Genomic DNA, 20,716 nt, shown 5'->3' with positions numbered 1-20,716 from the left:
ACTTAGCAAAGTCACAGGAAAGACAACACACACAGAACTGGTCTGAACCATTTTATTGTGCCAGGATAAGAGCAAAGAAAAATGATCATTCTTGCGCTGCCAACACATTATTCATGGTATGTCTAGAGACCATCTTATAATTCATTAAAAAAACACACACCTTTGATAGAGAAATTTTGTAGTTAATTATGAACAGTAAAACCTACAATATAGCTTCACAAAAACATAGTTGCAACAGCCCAAGAAAAACTGCTTAGCAGTTTATTTGCATAACATGTAGCTTACAGAGATCGCTAGTCCCTATAACTAGGTTCCAGAGAGCATTTCTGAAAACCTTTAGGTTGATAGCCTATGTTGCTTCCTTCACCTGTTAACCCTTGTATTGTATTACATTGCTCTGTTCTTAGCAGTCACCACAGGAACCAAATTCTTTACTCTATGTAAAGTTATGTTATAAAAGACAGATATATAAAAAATTCACAAAATTTGTTCCCATTTTTTAAATCTTTGCTAACATGCTTGGAACGATTGCAAGTGCCCTCCCCCAATAATTTTGTTTAAAGTTTCTTTTCCTGTTCCACTCATTAAAAAAGTTTTTCTGATACATCCTCCCATAGCCAGGCTTAATAAAAAGTAGCCATTGCCATTCCATTACCAGAGGCTTCATTCTTCTAACTCCCAGAATGCATCCTGCATTCTACATATTCAGATGACTGTCCTACTGTGTCACAACTCTTGGCTTTTTACTTCATAAGAAAAAGAGACACATCACCATTTGAGAACTATGTGCCTAGTCAGTCTGGCTCCAAAACCTGATAACAATTAAGAGCTCAGGTGGACTTGGCTTTGAGTCTAAGTTTTGACAGAAGAAACACTGATAATTCAATCTGAAAATTCACTGTTTTCTTGTGTCTTGTCTGGTGATTCTTGTGGATTCATTCCAGTAGGTCCAAAGAACAAGGAGGAAGTCTAGGGAGAAAGTCTTCCATACTGGTATAGCTCAATAAGAAATTCTCCAACACCAATAAAGTAAATACCTTGAGCTATACCAAAAAGAGGTGCAATGACCAGGGCTCGGCAACCAGCCCCTTTAAGGAAGGCTAAAGGACCCTCCTTCATCCAAAGTTTCCTGAAAGAGAGAAAACAATACCAAATATATACTTGGCTACTAAATTCTGCACGTATCATTTCACAACTCCTGTGTCCAGATCTGAACACTCACTCAAAAATCTCCATGTGTTCTCCTGCCAAAACCTGATTCCCTCCTGCGGCTGTAATTCATCTCTCACCCTATAAAAAGAAGTCTTAAAAGAGAAAGGAACACACCAGAAATTGGCATGATTCCTACAAGTTTATGGCCAATTCAAAGGGTATAGCTTCCATATGGAAGCTACTGAAAAGCATTTCTGTATGGTTATACTTCAAGCAATGGTTGTGATATTTGACAGCTGGTTCTTCAGCACATATTCTAGGATAAATCATGTTGGAAGTAGCTTCCAAATGTTATAGCCATGTGCTTAGGGTCAATCAGTTACTCCTACTTTTATCAGATTCACAGCTGCCTTCTGACTGCAGAGGTTACAGTGGCAAATTAGGGGAAACTGCCTTCACATGTCTGAAGATCAGCTTAAAAGGTCTAGTGTGAATGCACGTAATACTTTTCATGTCTTCTCAAACAGGAAACCTCCTCCACATTTAACATACTGTTTAACATTATAAACATTTGCTTACACTCTGGCTGAACAGTCAGTTATTCACAGTGCTTTTATTACTTACCGTGCACAATCAATAATTCCATTATAACTCTCTTCGTTTCTTCCCTTGCCCATTGACTGAAGACGAGTTTTTATTACTGCAAAATAAAAATATTGTTTGCCAGGTTAGAAGACTAATGCAGGCAAGCCTGACAACATTATGACTACAGCATATTAAAATTCATTCTTTTCTAAATTTATTAAAGCACTGTGATATTCTGAAGACAAAAAACTTCCCTACACATAAAGCCTTAACAGATGGAAGGGTAGCTTCCAGAGATTCACAAGGAAATCTACTTTTCCCAGTATTTCTCTATAACTACTGTATGGAGAAGCATGAAATACATGAAATACATGAAACACAGAAACACAAAAGAGATGAGATATAAATATTCTCTTACCATCACAGGGATTGACAGACACAGCTGCCACTGAACCGGCCATGCAACCAGCAAGAAAAGAACGAAAGAAAGGGGCTTTCTCTTCCAGGGAATTGTGTCCTGCTCTGTTCAGATGGGCAAACAGCGGGAAATAGATGACCGAGAATGGGACATCCCTAGAACACAAGAGTTATTGCATTTTTATAAAGCCACATACTGTAAAAATTGGGCTGGGAATGGGAAGGACAAGATGTTCCATCCTTACCTCAGCAAGGTGGCTCCAAGACCCTTGTAGAGTCCTTTAATGCCCTGGGTATGCAGAAGCTCGACTGCTATCTGTGTGGCAGATATCCTCCTTGGAAAGGCAATTGGTCCTACATTGTATGCTCTGGCTAGAACAGGGCTGACAGCTAGAAGCTTGCACCCAGGAGATGAACAAGGAACTCTGCTCACAAGCTGCTGAGATGCTGAAAGAACAATTAAAAATATGTCAGGCTCATTGGTCTCCTGAAATTTATGATTTCACCCTAAATATATACAAGTCTGAGATGCATTCTAAATCTGATTACCTGAAGGTCTGATCCCTGGAAATCTCTTCAACTCCTGTAACTCCTATAAGCAGCTCTGTGATAGTGAAACATAAGCACTATTTGGACATTCTAAGGGCTTATCCACTCTTACCTTTCCTCCACATTTTCCAGGTGGCCTGTGCTTTAAAGCTCTGTATCCAAGTACAGTCAAACCTCGGTTCTTGAATGTAATCCATTCTGGAAGCCCGTTCAGCTTCCGAAATGTTTAACAACCAAGGTGCGACTTCTGATTGGTTGCAGGAGCTTCCTGCAATCAAGCGGAAGCAGTGTCGGATGTTCGGTTTCCGAAAAATGTTGGAAAACTGGAGCATTTACTTTCAGGTTTTCAGCTTTCGGGAGCCAAAATGTTCCAAAACGGAGGTGTTTGGGAGCCAAGGTTTGAGTGCACTTTCTTTTCTGCTCTGGAGCCTTCACTGTGAAAACCTGCTCTTTACTGCTGAATAGAAGCTAACGACAATCTGTTGAGAACCTAAATTGCCATTCATTGAGCTTCAGCTTTAACTAGTGGGTTTTTAAGGAAAAGTTCAGGGGTGGGGGGAAGCACTTGGATACAGAGCTTTAAAGTGCAGACCTGTGCCTGGAAAGCATGGGGCAAAAGATAAGTGTTGATACAACCACATGGAACAGGCCATGCCTATTGGCCTTGCCATCTATGAGCTGAGGGAAGGTCTGAAGAAGGGAGTCTGTTATATGCACATAGGTTCCCCCTGCAATCTGAAATCCTGATTGCACAGCAGGGAGCTCTAGCTTATGTGCTGACTTCTGGTGCCTTGCCTTGCTCTTTAACAGTGTTCCATATTTCTGGGTCATAAATTGCCTACATAAGACTTTGCTCCTATACAGATAACACAGTACTGATACTCATTTTTTTCACTTATCTGGCTCAATAACTTAGAAGCATTACTGAGTTCTGGAACTGATTAAAGCACTGTTGTGCCTTAGATTACCATTTCTTGTCAATTAGGCAATACATTCAAATGATCCCTTATGGTACATAACTTTCTGCAGCCGCCATCTATAGCAGGATGAGATAAAATACCAGACACTTACTCATGCTGCACACACACCATGGGTAGGGACAATATTATTCCCAATCCCTGTTCTTGTTTTACAAGCCACCAAGTTACTACTGACCTAGCTTATGACAGCCAAAACTAATGGTAATTGAAACCTACGCCAAACTGAACATCTCTTGTTCAACAGTTCATGTTAGTTTGTACATAACACCAAGCCAAATCATGGTGTGTGCATATGTACTCAGTACTTGCAGCAAAAACGGCAGCTACTTAACTCCTCCCCTGGGTCTTGCTTAGTTTGGCTTAGTGTTATGTCTCAACATGGAGTTGCACCTTGTCTCCTGTTACAGACTACAAGTCCAGGTTCACAAGTAATGCTAAGCCAAACCATAGCTTAGCCTCAGGTAGCCTAGCAGTAGTAGGACTTGGGGAAGAGTGAAGTGACCATGATTGTTACCATGAGTACTTGCACACTCACATGTTGATAGTTAGATAGTTTGGCTTAGTGTTATGTGTGAACTGGACTATTGTATGAAATGGCATTTCCGAGCACTCTGGCACTCGGCATGGTGTCCCGTTGTGCCAGAAGCGGTTTAGTCATGCTGGCCACATGACTCAGAAAGCTGTCTGATGACAAACACCAGCTTCCTCAGCCTGAAAGTGGAGATGAGCACTGCACCCCATAGTCAAATTTGACTGGACTTAACCATCCAGGGGTCCATTACTTTAGCTTTGTGTGATCATCCAGGAACCTGTTCTCAGAGATGATAGGCAAGAACTGTTACCTAGTCGCCCTGCATCTTGAAGTTGGATTTTCAGCATCTCCATTGGAGTGGTGATAATAACTTGGCAGGTTCCAGCACCACAACCGGCCAGCATCTCCTTGGATAAAGAAAGGGCTACCCTGTAATAAAAAGAGTATTTCTTAAACGTATTATTTATACTAAAAATATTATTTTAAACACTAAAGTATACAAGCATGCAATATCCAAGAGAAGGAAAAGGCTGTATAAAGGAAATATATAGTTTATCTTCAGACTAGCAAGGGGCTTTGAGAATCAAACCCATTGAAAATGACATATTAGCTTCTTGCAGTCAATATCTGTAATGTGTATGGGTTGCTCGTGCGTAAGTTGCCGCCTCTCCAGGCTTTGTTGCCTTACTAAACCTTTCAGTCTGGGCAGCCCTTCACTTTGTGGCTGCCTCAGTCGCTAGCAGAATCCGTCAGTGGGCGTTTCTTAAATCTTTTCCAACATAAAAGTTGTTTGACACCCAGTCTCCTCCTACTCTCTCTGCGCGGAAGTCTTCTGCGCAGGGTGGGCATGGGTAGCGGAGGACCCGTGCTCTCCCCGCTGGTGTCCGGTGAAGAGTCCTGGAGCCCTCTCGCCGATTCCCACATCTGCCGCCCTATATCCCTGGTGTTGTGTTGATTTGCTTCCCCATCTGCGGAGCTGCCTCTCTCCCTGCTGGGCCCTTCTCCAGTATCATTTGAGAGCCTTCCCTCCGCATCTAGCTCCAATGTCAGTTCCCTGACAATATCCCATCAGGACATAGGATTATAATATTTATGTTTACAATCAAAGTCAGAAGATTTTGTCAGTCCATATAGAGTTACCGTATTTTTTGCTCTATAAGACTCACTTTTTCCCTCCTAAAAAGTAAGGGGAAATTTGTGTGCGTCTTATGGAGCGAATGCAGGCTGCGCAGCTATCCCAGAAGCCAGAACAGCAAGAGGGATCGCTGCTTTCACTGCACAGCGATCCCTCTTGCTGTTCTGGCTTCTGAGATTCAGAATATTTTTTTTCTTGTTTTCCTCCTCCAAAAATTGGTGCGTCTTGTGGTCTGGTGCGTCCTATAGAGCGAAAAATACGGTACATATTGGAATGTCAATGCTCTGTGTTAGATCTTCCCTCCCTTTCCCTGCCCATCCTGCAGTAAGTTATTGAAATCACGAAGTTTTGCAAAGATGTACTTAATACATACATATTATCCTCCTTGCAATATCTTGATTTTCACAAAGTTCAGCAAAAGAACTTGGGAGGTAGCAATGATCAAGAAAATGAAAGAGTGGCTTGGGATAGAAATGCACAAATGATTGTGCATTGCAGAAGTCATGAGAACGAGCTAGATTATGTGCATCACAAAGATGACCTGTTCCTCCAGCCCATTGGCTCTTCAAAGTAGTCCATCCAGCGCACAGTAAGTTCTGCTTTCTGTTTTCCATAATTACTTGTCTTCTGGTCATTCAGAAGATTCGTAATATTGCATGCCTTGCTATCAACATATTATTGTTCATTCTGCTCTCAAGGGTGATCAAAAAACTATTTAATGAGCTTTGCACAATTTGTCACATTCACGTAATGGAGTCCGCAACGAAAACAGACTTAACTTATGTACGGTACAAATGAGACAGCTCTAGTATCTCAAGTTAACATACCCATCCTTGGCAAGAAGGTGCCTAAAATAGTCATTAGCAGCCAGTTTGATAGCCTTCTCGGGTGTTACAAGGGTCAGATTCACTGCTGCGCCTAAAAATAAATAATTGAAATTAGGAGATTTTCTTTGTTTTAAAATATATTTTGATTATAGGTATCCCACATCGTTTATTGTGGCAGGGACTCAGATTCCAGTTTTCAAAGTTATTGGAAATAGCCCAGAAACTACTACTGGAGTTATACAGTCATTTACAAAACTCTAATCTTAAAAGCAATAGCAGATTGTGGCAGAAGGAGAACAAATGGAAATCCTGTTGTGTGAGCAGACTGCATCTCATTTTGCGCATATTTGTTTCAAATGTCTGAGCACAGCTCTATGAATGTTTACTTAAAAGTAAGCTCCAGAAACAATGCAGCCAACTCACTAGTAAATACATTGAGATCTCCAGTTCTGACCTTTCAAGACGAGTCCCTAATCATAATGGGTGAGACCCCAATGAATAAGTCCCCAATTATCATGAAGCAGTATAACTGTGTTAGTTACAGCCATTACAAAAACAAGGAAAAGACTTACCTCTGTACATTCCAAAATAGCCTTCTGAACGCAGGGTTTTCATTAGACAATCCAACCTGATCAAGACACAACACTATAGTCAGAGATTACCTGTCGCTAAGATACTCTTGTCATATTTGATATTAGAGCTTAGCAGCAGTGACCAATGTAATATATACTACAAAAATATATCATATCAAGCCTTAATAATATGTATTTTACGAAGAAAAATAAAATAATACCTCATTATAGCTACTTAAATACAACATATTATTTATAACCTTTATTGTTCTCTAGTATCCAAAATGAGGCTACAGTAATTTTTTCATTTTCTATTTACCTTATTTCATTCACCGGTACATTATTCTTTATTTTATACATGCAGATAAAGACCCATACTTGATGGAATCATTCCATTAATAACTGTGGATTTCTACTTTCCCAACACCTACATCTATCTGTAGGTACTTGCAAATGGTGAAAGAGCTGCTCAAATATTAAGTCAATCTAGATGCAATACATTTCCAGTGATCACTTACATGCTTTTGTAGACTTGCTGTCCACTTCTCTGATTCTGTAGCCTGGTTTTAACCAGGTCAATTGGAAATATACAAGTAACGCCAATGATCCCTGCAGCTCCTCCATTAATAAGTTTAGCGGGCAAACTGAACAAGAGAAAGCAGAATTCCATTGTATGCAATTGAATCAAGAATTTCCAGAACTAGGGGCTGGAGAAGAGTTATGCTGTATATTTATTTCATTTATATCAAATTCAGCTCTGTGATGCACCAAATTCTGACTTCCTTGAGATTGGCCACAGACTATGTTTTGCTTTCAGCATTGCTACAATAAAGCTTTTAGAACACTTCATATGCAACAATGGTACACATCTGTGACATACATGAAAAAACACAGGATTGTAGCCAAGGCTGCTGTTCCACTCACACAATGTAACTTCCTTCTCTTCTCCTTTCCCCTGCAGTCCCCTCACCCTCAAAATCTGTTCCAGGGTCTTGGGGACCTTTTACAATGTATTTTTTGGACTGTACAGGGAGAAGTCCAGTTGTACAAACAGAAGTCCACTCATGCAGTGTTGGATACAGTCCATAACATGCAGTGTTTCTAAGTATGTGTTTAATGTATGTACATCCCTCAAAGAGCTTCTTATGTGCTTGGTATAAGCACATCATACCGAGACTCTTGCATGTTAGGGCTGCATCATATGTACAGCCTTGCATTACATTTATGACTCTCTGCCACAACAATCTCTCTTTTCTTGTCTCCCTTACTCTATTCCATGTCAAATCAGACTGGTTCCTTTGGGTCTCTCATTCCACCTAGTCTAGAGAGACAAGAGAGACTATTTATGGAATGAAGAGAGCTGCCCTGCTACATTTCAGACCACATGAAGTTATTCTTCAGGAGTATATATACTTCTAGCTATTATGAGGTATGTAAGAATAACCATCATAACTGCTCTTAAATACATCTTTGTTGCAATTTAATCTCAAATATTTTTAAAAACAGGTCTTTGAAATTTGTTATAAAACTATTGATCAAATAAATAAAAAAAGAAAGTTATTTGTATCCAGCCCTCCCCTGCTGGAGCTGGGCTCAGAGCAGCTAAAATCATATAAAACACAATATACATAAACAAACAATCGATTAAAATGCATCCCAAAATTAATTCAAATAAAATTAAAATTAGACTGGAAAAATGGCCATCCTCAAATTAAATAAAATAAAAAAACCAAACATTTTACATACTTCATTTTGCAGCATTTGTTGTCATGTTCATTCTGTAAATCAATCGCACTGTTTCTCCAATGCCTGCTTCGAGGCTCACTATATTTCTAAAAACTTGGGAAGGACACATACCTAATCTGTTTCTCAGCCATCTTCTTTGGGATTACAAAGGAAAAAGTGCTCCAAGATCTTTTTGGTCAGTAAGTAATACAAGCTGCCGATGGTGAGAAGTTGGTTCCTCAAGGAGACAATTCTGTCTAATATCTGCAGAGTGAATTGAAGCTTTAAAATCCATCAGTGGTCCTATAAATAATCCAAAGTTATCTCATTGGCTGTTTCACCATACAGGCATTTCAAACAGCTCACAGCATCTCAAATTCAGTATGACAAATCAGAATACCCTCTAACCACTACTGTTACACCAAGTGTCATCATCCGTTATTAATACCTAGGTGATTAATTTATACCGTAAGAGATGCAACTGAAATATATTATATTGATGTAGGAATGACTGAGGAACTGTGACATTATAGGAAAGATGGTATCTTTAGTGACATAGGGTTGAGGGTGAGAAGTCATGCACAAAACAATTTAAAATCATAATGTACTATTAGCACAAATGAAAAAATAGTAACTTAGGCTGCAATCCAAAAACACTTACTAGGGAGGAAGTGCTACTAAACTCAATGGGAGTAAAGCAAATTTTGTATAAACATACACAGGATTGCATTGCATGACTTCAAGGAATGGGCATATCTGTGAAGAGGAAGAAAATACTAATAATATTTCCTAGGGCAATTATGGAAAGTACCCCTGGAAGGCCATGCTGAAATGTGTCAGAGAAATGCCATTATCACATGGGCAGCCAGGTTAGTAGTTGGGGTTCCCCATTCCCATGATGAGACAACACATCAGTGCTTCCACGGAAGACCATGCTAAAATGTGTCAGAGCAATGCCACTATCATATGGGCAGCCAAGTTAGTAATTGGGATTCCCAGTGCCCACCGGGGGTGTCATGCAATAAAGAGCAAATGACCAAGAAGCAATGACCAGCCTGGAGGTAGAGTTCCCATTACTAACATCAGAGAAGAGTACATTGCACAAAAAGTGAGCTATTATTAGCCTACAATCTGATCATCTGATACACATAGTCTGTAAAGCCCACAGGGAAATTTCAGTTGCAGCATTAAAGTGTCTCCAGTTTAAAAAAAGGCTTTTTAATTTTGTACAACAGCAAAGAACTAGAGCGACAGTTTTGATTTATCCTCTCCCGTGACTGCTCAAGGCAATTGTAATTATATAATTGCTCTTGCCTAAGAAAAACAATAAAAAGTGATCTCTGTTTTGCTCATCCCATATTTATTTTGTCAATTCTTCTTGTACCAATTTCCCACAATGGTGCAATTTAGCAAAGCAATACTAAAAACACATGCATCACAAATAAATAAATAAAACTCATAGCAAAATATTATTTAAAATGCAATTATTTGGATATGTGAGATCCTGAAACCTGCTGATTCACATTCCACTGCTCCTGAAACTCTTTCTTAACTTCCAAGAGAGGTAAGATATGAAATTCACTCTCTCTGTCTGTGCAGTGTGCTTTTAGCTCAGGGGTGGGAACCTTCAGGCTTGCAGATTTTATAAAATAAAATCTGAAGTCCACCAACTGGAGCCAGTTGCAAAATAGTGGTTGGAGGGTGAAAGCAGAAACAACATACCAGTACCACATGAGCAGGGTGGGGAATCTTAGGCACAGGGGCTGAATGCAACCCCTCAGGCTTCTTTACCTAGCCCCTAAAATTCTCCCTTGGCCACACCCCCTCAGTGGCCCTGCATCTCCCCTGGAGCGCTGTTGCCTGGCTGGAATATGTCCTTGAACTCCAATAAAGACTCTTGCTTCTCTGGATGGAGGGAGGGTTTGAGACCCATCGGCTATCTTCACCTGGTTTACCTGGCCTGTTGAAGCTGTTCCTGGGGTGTGGCTGTTGTTGCATTCTGACAGCTTCTAGGAGCCACAGGTGAGAGCTGAGTGCAGGGTGGAGATCAAAGGTGGACAAACTACCCCAGAAGCAGTAGGACCTGTCCCCCACCAGAAGTACTATCCCTCCCCTAACACATACACTCCAGAGCAGGTACAATACACAAAACTTGGAGAAGCTACTGACTGTAGAAGCAGGAAAGTGGTAAGAGGTGCTGTTGTGCTCTGAAGCCACTTTTCATCAGAACAGAAGTGAATACTAATGAGAAATGGATATGGGGCTCAACTTCAAGAATGCAAGGCAAGCCCAGGGTGTTCTGAGCTGGTTCCAAGGCTCAGTTCTGGGCCATTACCAATTTGGGTGGGGAGAGACACACTAACACTTATAGGCATGAAATTTCACTCCTTCCAGCAGCAGGAGGCAGAAGTAGGAAGTACTGTAGTTAGAACAACAGTAGTTGGTTCTGAATTGGTTAGAACTTTCTAGTCAAGTCTATTTTTTCTGAAGCATTTTGCCAGCAGACTTTCTGCTGGGAGTACAACAGAGGACGCCATGTACAGGGTTGCAAGTGATGAGCCCAGCAATGATAGCTTATTTGAGCCCTGTCCACGGCTGCTTCCTTCAAATTCACCCAACGATGGTCTACATACAAGTACAGTGGTACCTCGGGTTAAGTACTTAATTCGTTCCGGAGGTCCATTCTTAACCTGAAACTGTTCTTAACCTGAAGCACCACTTTAGCTAATGGGGCCTCCTGCTGCTACTGCACCGCCGGGGCACGATTTCTGTTGTCATCCTGAAGCAAAGTTCTTAACTATTTCAGTACTATTTCTGGGTTAGCGGAGTCTGTAACCTGAAGCGTATGTAACCCGAGGTACCACTGTACTGGCTCTCTCAACCTGCATCCTACAAAACGCTCCTGGTAATTCTAGTCCATATACTCTGCATGCCGTTCTAAGATTACAGCCTTTTTCTGGCAGGTCTCCTGGGCCTTTTAACAGCTCTATGCCCTGGCAACAGTTATACACATAAAGCACTCTCCATCATTAAACCGTCATGACAGGCTGCATTTGTCACATTTCTGTATCCTTTTCTTTTTGACAAAAGTTGATACTTTCTACATCCTCCAGGCTTTTCCATACTTTTTAAATCTGGATTTAAAGGGGAGGCATTTAAATTGCAGTCATATACTCACTTACTTTGGAGTAAGTCCCACAGCAGGGTCTTAAGCAATTTCGTTGTCCCCGAAGGGGGCAATGACAATAAAGATATTATTATTATTATTAATTGTGCTCAACTGTTCTGCTTTTATTGTTTTACTAATCCACCTGGTTTTATGCAAGCCATTCTGGGAACATCAAATAACTAAAGGCTCAACTACAGGCATGCAGGGGAAAGCAATGGCAGGATGTTTGTGTTGTCAAGTTTAATATTATTTGCAAAAACAAAAAGTGGTACCAGCCCCACTACCCTTTTGTGGTTGATTCCTCTTATTTTCCCAAGCAGAGAAGGTGAGGTTGGGTGGGGAGAGGTCTGCACAGAACGTACATGGGGTGGGGCAGGGCTAGTGGTTATGTTGCTTCTCCCCACTTTTCTCATCCCCTGGCGGTGGGTAGGTAAGAGTGCCATTTTACAAACACCACGCCTCTGATGGACTATACCCCACAAAAACTTAAGCTATAATAAATGAGGTGGTTTTAAGGAGCCACCCCTTCCTTATTTTTGCTGCCAACGGACTTAGAACAGCTCACCCTCTTGGAAATTATGTGGGTGGCTATCACCCTCTCGCTGACAAACAGATAACAGGCTTCAAGAAAGGGCGCCATAACCCCCCCCCTTTTCACAGCTGCACAGCAGACATAAAAATTGTGTTTAGTGCAGCTTTATCAATGCAGCATGAGGAACATCTGTTTTTCCACCTGTCAGCCAGCAGTTCAGCGAGACACAGGAGCTCTAGAAAAGGGCATTTTAGCACAAATACACGTACCCATATCCAGTGCCGGATTCACGTATAAGCTAAACAAGCTATAGCTTAGGGCCGCACTTTCTTGGCCAACCCCCCCCCCCCAAAAAAAAAAAAAAAATTAAAGAAAAAACAAAACTTGGATGTACATTTCCAAAATAGAAGATAAAAAAACAACTAAAATAGATGAGTCTTTGTAAACTGGGTATCTAAAGGAACTTTTGTTATTTCCAAATGCCAATGTGTTTGCATTTTGTTATGAATAAAAATCACTTTAAGTTAGAGCTTAATAATTATTTCACTATTAATATACTTCTTAATTGTTTTTCAGTTCAACAATTACTTCGATAAAATATATATTTTGTTATGAGCAATTGGTCCATGAATTACCGTACTGTTTAGCATATATTCAACACAAAAAAACAGGGACAATTTGTTGTTGACAAAGGACAGCTGGACATATAAAGGGCCCCATTACCTTCAGGAGCTTAGGGCCTCATCAAACCTAAACCCGGCCCTGCCCATATCCCTGCCCCTCAGTACCATTTATCTCAAGGAGCCACCCTTGGCCATGAATATTCTTAGCCCTTATATGTCATGCCAAGGAGGGGTCGGTATTTGAAATCAAATGGCAACGGAGCGGTGACCAGGCAACACGAGCTGTCCCTCCCCTCGGGTCAACTGACGGCCAGCGGCTCTCGGTTTCAAATTCTACGCATTTACTCACCCAGCCGCCGCGAGAAGAGCCGCCGCTCCATTGACAGACAGGTAGGAAAGAACGGCCGCCGCCGCCGCCGCCGCCGCTGCTCAGCCGGCTGTGCGTCTCCCGCCTCTACAGAAGGCGCGCTGCGATTGGCCAGAGCTGCCGCAACCCACCCAATGGTAGGAAGAGGCTGGGCTCGCTCGCTTCCCCCCGTCCCGCTCAGTCGCCGTCAGTAAAGGCGCGCTGCTCAAAATACTCTATGGGTCACATTGGCAGCCCGTTCACCGTTAATCTCCTTCCTTTCAGCGCTCCACTCCTTCCTTCTGCACTCGCAGCTCCGCTCTTCCAGGTCCTCAGCCTGGAGCATATTTTAAAGGGGCAGCTTGTGTGTGTTTTGATTGGTGAGCAATCAATCAAAAGCTTCATTCTGCAGGCGGCTGGCAACAAGGCTAGCTGCCATGATCTCGGAACCAACAGAGCCGTTTGAACGGGCTGCTACAAGTCCACATGAATTCCTGCTTTCTTGTGCACTCCTTTGTCCAATGTTGCTGCAACGTACCTGCCAATATTTTGGGAATAGTTTCTGCTGAAGGTATTGGATGGGTTACCGTAAAAATGTAAGATGAGAAGGCACCCCACTTGAGCCAGTGCAACGATGCAGGCAAGAATTTATATATCGGGTATAAAGGTAAAGGGACCCCTGACCATTAGGTCCAGTCGTGGCTGACTCTGGGGTTGCAGCGCTCATCTCGCTTTACTGGCCGAAAGAGCCGGCGTACAGCTTCTGGGTCATGTGGCCAGCATGACTAAGCCGCTTCTGGCGAACCAGTGCAGCGCACGGAAACATCGTTTACCTTCCCGCCAGAGCGGTACCTATTTATCTACTTGCATTTGACGTTCTTTCGAACTGCTAGGTTGGCAGGAGATATCGGGTATAGGGTAGTATATAAATTCAATTCAATAAATAAATAAAAAAGAAAGAGTTTCATGGATGGCGCTTAAAGCAAGATTTATGTGTGTGTCTTTTGGGGGTCGGTGTAGCTCTGCTTTTTTCCCACCTTGTCAGCCTACATCTAGGATAAAAGAAAAGGGCTACTTTTCAGATAAATAGTTATGTTACATCTCTGTTTAGAACATGTGAGAGGAACTTTTGGCCTTCCCGATTTTGCTGAACCACACCTCCTGTCACCCTCAGCCCTTGGCCATGCTTGCTGAGACTGATGAGAGGTGTGGTTTTGCAACATCTGGAGAGTTGAAGGTTCCCCAAACCTGCTTTAAAACCACTGATGCCTGCCTGCTGTATCTTGGCAGCAGAGAAAGCTATAGGGCTCTCCAGGAGAAGTAATGTGAAACTTCTCAGGAACTTGGTTTGCGGGGCAGGCAGTTGCTCATCTCAGCACAAGCCCAGATACCTCAGTGCAAGACCAACTTCAGTTCAGCATTATTTGATACTCTGTACTGCCTGAGGGAGAAATGAGAAAGGGATGGCTTACATATAATGTTCCATTTTCCCCTGGCTTTCTCCCCTTTCCTCAGCCTCTATTGGGGCTCTTGTACCTTTAGCAGCAGTGCAAAAAGGAATATCGTTTTCAATTATTGTGTATGCCTCTATTCCAGGAAAATCTGCAGATGGCCTATCAATAAAATTGTGTCAAAAGTGTTCTCCCCCCCACCCCCTTGAAAACTTGCTGTGGTTGTGTGCAAGTTTATTCCTACTGCTCAATTACTCTTACTGGCTGCAGTTTGGTACACTGGTGCATAAGCCTTGAATGCTGCTAAGGTCAATGAGAGAAAAAGCATGCATGATAAAATCCATAATTTGCACCAGATGTGGGGAAAGTTTTTCAGACCAAAGGCCACATTTCTTTTTGGGCAACCTTTCGGGGGCCACATGCCAGTGGTGGGCAGGGCCCCAGGTAAAAGTGGGTGGTGCAACAAAGATAAATGCTACCTTTGCACAGTAGTTCAGTTTTAAACACACATATCTGCTCCATCTTCCATCCAGGCAAGCAAGAGGCATTATCAGTGTTCAGCAATACATTCCAGCCATTCCGGGACAGGTAAGGTTAGTGAAAGGTGTGGCTGGGGGGAGAGAGGGTGTTGCTGAGAAGCAGGTTACAAGGGGAAGAGTTCAGAGGGCCAAATGGAGATTCCTCACCCTTTGTTTATGCCTTCTTCTTTTGCAGCTTGCTGGAGCTGATGGGAGTTGTTTAGCGAGGTTCCTCACACCTGATTTAAACACTGTAAGAGCTTGGAAATACCCTGTTTCCCCGAAAATAAGACATTGTCTTATATTAATTTTTACTCCCAAAGATGCGCTAGGTCTTATTTTCAGGGGATATCTTATTTTTCCATGAAGAAGAATACGGTACACATTTATTGTCTAATTGTGAGTCAGCCAGACTCTGTCAGGGTAGAGCAAGCAGCAGGTGGCAGCTTGTCATGGCCGTGGCGCAGTCTCTCTGATTTATAGAGACCTTGCACTGCCTGAACAGCTCTGGCTGTGCTGCGGCCAGTCAGTGAGCTCTGCAGCGGCGCCCGCCGCTACGGTCCAGAGGAGTCAGATGCCTTATGGTAGCTTCGGGGGCCTTATATTCTGGGGAGGCCTTATGTTCGGGGGGAGGCCTTATTATCAGAGAGGTCTTTTTTCGGGAGATGCCTTATATTACAGCGAGAGGCAAAACTGGAAGTAGGTCTTATTTTGGGGGGATGCCTTACTTTCGGGGAAACAGGCATCTCTTCTTGATATCTGTGCTCTTGAGGCTCATATTAGCTGATTTGATACAGTTTTGAACTACATCTCTCACAGCCAAGCTTCTTAATTCACAGGTAAGGAACACCCATACATACTTTTAATTCAGGTGGGATCCTCCACCTACCTCTTCTGTCTAGTCGTTCCAATCCAGCCCATCCTCTCCTTCTCCACCAGTGGAGGCTGGTATGGCTGTCCAACGAAAATGGAGCACTTTAGGCTGCAATCCTATACCCACTTACATGAGAGTAGGTTCCACTGCACTCAATGGGACTAACTTACGAGTAAGCATATATAAGATTGCAATATTAAACAGGCAAAAAACCACCAGCAGCCATTTTGACACCTATATAAATATGTACCACAGCTCTCTCAAACTGTTTTCATTGCATTTTCCTTGCTCTGCAAGTGCCCTTTCCATGGTATATTTGTAATATCATATACCACAACATACCAGTCATCTGAAAAAGGACTTTGTAAGAAACAAGAGGCAGCTAGCTTGGCTTCCTGAAGAACTCGTTCCACGATATGTGTTTTTTGGGGAAAACCTTCCCTAATTGATACTAAGAAAATGGGTAGTCAGTGAAGCAAAACTACACAGTCATTTAAGTCTGCAGCACGAAGATAAAAGCAGTAACCCTCCACCACAGCCAATACTGCATTACAAGAAAGAGCCACAGGTTGTCTATGTATTTTGGATTTGCAGGAGAGCAACCAAATATTGAAATGGCAAATGAGAGTAAAAGCACAATCCTATGCACGTCTACTTGGATATGCTATTAAGTTCATTGGGGCTTTATGCAGAACTACAGCTTGAATGAGGTGTAATGCACAGGATCAAAACATGCCATGCCCATCATTCACATGGCTCAACATGCTACTAGTATATATCCTAGCACCAGTGCTTTTTTCTGGGGGGGGGGGGAACATTTTGCGAATCTAAGTTTGGCCTCATTGAGGGGCAGTATTTCAATATGAGTAGGAAAATGAGAGTACCCCTAAACATTTTTTTAAAGGAAAAAGAGCACTGCCTAGCACACATTCATTGCATTGTTAGTGCAAATGTTCTTTGGAGCCAAAGACTTTCCCCCTCCACATCCCAAACCAGTCTGTTTCACTCACAACATACCATCCGAGATATATCTGAGAAAGGAAGCTAATACAGTGGTACCTCGGGTTAAGTACTTAATTCGTTCCAGAGGTCCGTTCTTAACCTGAAACTGTTCTTAACCTGAAGCACCACTTTAGCTAATGGGGCCTCCCACTGCTCCCGTGCTGCCGGAGCCCGATTTCTGTTCTCATCCTGAAGCATAGTTCTTAACCTGAAGCACTATTTCTGGCTTAGTGGAGTGTGTAACCTGAAGCGTATGTAACCCGAGGTACCACTGTACATGTAATGTGCATTAAAATGTTGGTCAGCAAAAAGAGACAACCACTACTTTCATTTCAGATTATTATTTTTATTAGATTTCTGCATCAACTTCAGTAGAGAAAGGCTGATAAAAAATGCATTCAGAAAGCAGGCCAAACTAGAACACGTTTCATTAACAGAACAAGGGCTAATAACATTCACAGCCAGAGGGAATGGCTAGATGGTGAACATATTTGCTTTCCCATGATAGGAACTTGATGCACTGATGCTGTCAGATATCAACCACGCTGCGAAGGAGGACTATGTTTATTTATATTTCTACTAACATTTGAAGAGTTAATGAAGTCTCTTATACAAACTTTAACACATAGGCTTTAAAAGGTGGAAATAAAAACAGTTTTGCACATCCATTTCACTAGAAAACTGGGCACGTGTTTCCAGTGGGGGTATCAGCACAGGAGGCATGGCTATTTTGCAGCTCTGTGTCTTCAGGCCTTGCTTTGATCCCTGCAAGTTCCCAGGAGTGGCCAGGTGCTACTCTTCAATAGACACTTCGACACACCACTTACCAAAGGTCCGAACTCAGTGTAAACAGTCATTCCCATGGCTAGCGAGAATGCCCATATTTACATTAGGCAGGAGGACAGAGCATCTATTAGATGCATAATGTACCCATGGCTCCACAAGGGACAAAGGTTAGAAAAGCTTCCCCTCCAAGTAGGGGCTTATTCAATGTATTTTAAAGGGCTCTCAAATTGTTCTTTCACCCTCCCTTGCTTAAAGCAGCATGGTGTCGCTTGGGGAGTCTGCAGAGTCCTAGTGCTGAGGTAGACCACATGTGCTGTGTTTGGTAGCTTGGGGAGTGTTGCTTGCTCAGCAGCATTGATATCCTGAAGACATTTGGGAGAATCTGACCACACTAGCTCCAAGGTGTCCTCTATCTGCTGTCTGGTGTTCCTGCTGGATCCCTACATTTCTCACATTAATCCCTCCTAGGAAAGACACTGCACTCCTTATCAGAGCTTGGAAATAGAAAGAGAATATTATCATGCTTCAGGCACAGAAGTAGCAGCACACTGAAAGGGGGAAATTCCCCACCGGAACCCAAGGTGGCACCTGCCTGCCACAGCAATGACCACCAATAGGCACAGCTCTCATTCACTGTAAACATTATTGTAGGTCTACTAAATGTGAGGGAGAAGCTGTCTCATGATTCTTTGTGCTACTCTCATCAAGGCCTGGTATGGTCATCTGAGTACGCCAAGCTGCCAACTTGGTTGAAACAATGCCTGCAGCCTGGGCAATCGTTTGGAACCCGTGTTTCCAAAAACAGACTGACAGCATGCTCCCTGATTGCATACCATTAGTAAACACCTTAGAAAAGTACAAAGGTTAAGAAAGTGATAGAACTAAATAATAATTCACCAGTATTTGCTGATATATCCTTCTGTATGCAATTGTAAATAATTTCTGACATGGTGAGGTGGGAAGGCTACAGCTGTGAACTTTTTAAAGGCACCAATAGACTTAATATATGCTGCTTTCTGGGACACACAAAAAAAATAAATCCAGAAAAATAGGCACCAGGTGCCACTACATTTCTTCTGATCTAAAATTCCAAACTAATCATTTTATTATTTCTGGAAAGCAGCTGAGAATTGGTATAACAATTTCATGCATAGAAAGACATGCAGGGAAGTGAAAATTCACCAGAAAGCAGTAGAGTTCAAGTCTGACTTTGATTAAAAAGAAAGAAAAAGACAGGTCTACTTGCAGAACTGGCTCCCAGCCCTGTTTCCAAGAAGGCACTTAGAGGTAAAAAAAAAAAAAAAAAAAAAAGCAACCAAGCAACAACAGATGGTATTTGGGAAGCAAGACTGATTTCTCCAAGCTTGGCAACTCTGATGAAGTCGGTGATGAAAGAGACAAAAGCCAGAATGCCATTGCTGCTCTGAGGCCAAACAAGCAGTGCCCATTAATTCAAAATAATGGTGTGTGTGTGCATGTGTCTATCCCTGCTGCTCTACTTTCACAGCACTGCCCAATCTGTCTGTGTGGATACCACATCCCCACCCTTGGCTTGCAACCCACGGCTCAGTTATCAGCACTATTCAGCAGACAAGGGTGAGGTCTGCACAGGACAGAGCCATTCCACAGAAATGACAAAAGTGGAGAAGTTGCCAGCTTGGAGTCTTTTCTGAACTGGTGCCATCCCATGACTTTGCTCTGGTATTCATAGTTTCCATTTAGCAGAGGGAGTAGGTATAGTTCTATCTGCCAGTAAGGAATGTGACAATCAGAATGAAGCAGAGTAGAACTCTTCCTTCAAGCTGCATTTAGGTTAATGGCTCACTTGTCTCATAAGTATAAGGCAGCTATGCAAATGAAAATAGGGCTCAGCTAAATGGGGCTTCCTGGGTTGACCCTGAAGCATAAAACTGGGGGGGGGGGGCAAGGCATTTCAAAGAGTGGATGGTAGCTGACAAGGATCAGCACAAGTGTGAAAACACTGTAGAAAGTTGTATTACAGGGTCTGGGACAACACTCCTAGTTCCTGAAATGGGATCCAAATGCACAAGTTGTCCCTGAGTTGTCAGGGACAAAAGAAAGGAAAATGGAGGAGGCAGGGACAAAAGCAGAGCTCACAGATGGAAGGATAGGGTAGTGTATGGAAAGGCCCAGAAGTTCTTGTTCTCTAGTGACTGTTCTGCATTTGGCTTCATTTGAGAATTTGTGGGCATTTCAATGGAGAAGATGACCTGACTCCTAAGGGAAATACTAATTATTCAAAGAGAAGAGCAAAGTAGAGATGCTTAGAAATAAATAAAATGACACATATACCACTCGCAGCTACAGTGGGCTTTACTCTCCCTGCCAAAATCTTATATTTCACATGGAAAATTGGCAGAAATTCCTGAAGTCTTCATTTTAAAATATTTTCATCTAGATGACAATTTTGGAGCAACGATGCACACCCTCTCCACACACAGACTACGGTATATCCAGCTATTTCTGACCACCCCCACCTGAAAATCTCAGATAAAAATGATGTGCGATGCAGACAATTCTGCTTCACTGCCAAAACAGGGACCTTGTTGAGCCTCTCAGAGTCTTGGAAGTGTCTTTCATAAGCTGGGAGCTGGGCTTGGGCGCTAGGAGCATGTGCGGCCTGCAGCAAATGGCCTCTTGTGTGAGTTGGGCGAATTGTGCACATGATGCATGGATTCCTGAGACTGTGCCTAGCCCCCAGCATGTGAAAGGCATTACCATGTGTCCAGATATCTGAACTGGGCCAAGCAGTAGAGACTGATAAAGTGGTTTAACTGAAATCTAGGGGAAATGGGGTTCACATGAACATATGTTTGGGGAAAAGGGAAGAAAAGGTTACACACAACTTGGTGTTTCTCTCTCTCCCTCTCTGACACATATGCACACATACACACTTGGGTGCACACTACACTTTCCCTAA

General features: G+C 42.4%; 1 protein-coding gene and 2 long non-coding RNA genes across 8 annotated transcripts; 2 read left to right on the top strand and 1 right to left on the bottom strand.

Annotated features, from left to right (window-relative positions):
- Positions 1-38: 38 nt before the first annotated feature.
- Positions 39-13,247, bottom strand: LOC308587280 (mitochondrial glutamate carrier 1-like). 6 transcript variants are annotated; one of them, XM_081194770.1, is made up of 10 exons: positions 13,148-13,247; positions 8,607-8,738; positions 7,268-7,393; positions 6,750-6,805; positions 6,178-6,268; positions 4,526-4,644; positions 2,400-2,601; positions 2,156-2,310; positions 1,777-1,852; positions 39-1,129 (listed from the first exon to the last, which is right to left on the bottom strand). In XM_081194770.1, exons 2-10 carry the CDS (start codon positions 8,624-8,626, stop codon positions 970-972), a joined length of 1,005 nt encoding a protein of 334 aa, XP_081050896.1. In that variant the 5' UTR covers positions 8,627-8,738; positions 13,148-13,247; the 3' UTR covers positions 39-969. The 6 variants fall into 6 exon arrangements, with proteins under 6 accessions (XP_081050896.1, XP_081050893.1, XP_081050891.1 ...); XM_081194767.1 differs by having other exon boundaries at positions 8,607-8,777; positions 13,148-13,242; XM_081194765.1 differs by lacking the exon at positions 13,148-13,247 and adding an exon at positions 12,964-13,121 and having other exon boundaries at positions 8,607-8,777.
- A 122-nt stretch (positions 13,248-13,369) lies between these two features.
- LOC308587305 lies at positions 13,370-15,734 on the top strand. Its single transcript, XR_014008311.1, has 3 exons — positions 13,370-13,715; positions 15,129-15,183; positions 15,310-15,734. It is a non-coding gene; the product is annotated as an uncharacterized lncRNA (long non-coding RNA).
- A 1,586-nt stretch (positions 15,735-17,320) lies between these two features.
- Positions 17,321-19,736, top strand: LOC308587303. Its single transcript, XR_014008308.1, has 2 exons — positions 17,321-18,674; positions 18,731-19,736. It is a non-coding gene; the product is annotated as an uncharacterized lncRNA (long non-coding RNA).
- The last annotated feature ends 980 nt before the right edge of the window (positions 19,737-20,716 follow it).

The sequence above is a fragment of the Podarcis bocagei genome (genome assembly GCF_964188305.1).
Source record: "Podarcis bocagei genome assembly, chromosome: 5".
Taxonomy (NCBI): Eukaryota; Metazoa; Chordata; class Lepidosauria; order Squamata; family Lacertidae; genus Podarcis; species Podarcis bocagei.
The sequence above is the reverse complement of the archived record's forward strand: the minus strand, read 5'-3'. Positions and strand labels throughout refer to the sequence as shown.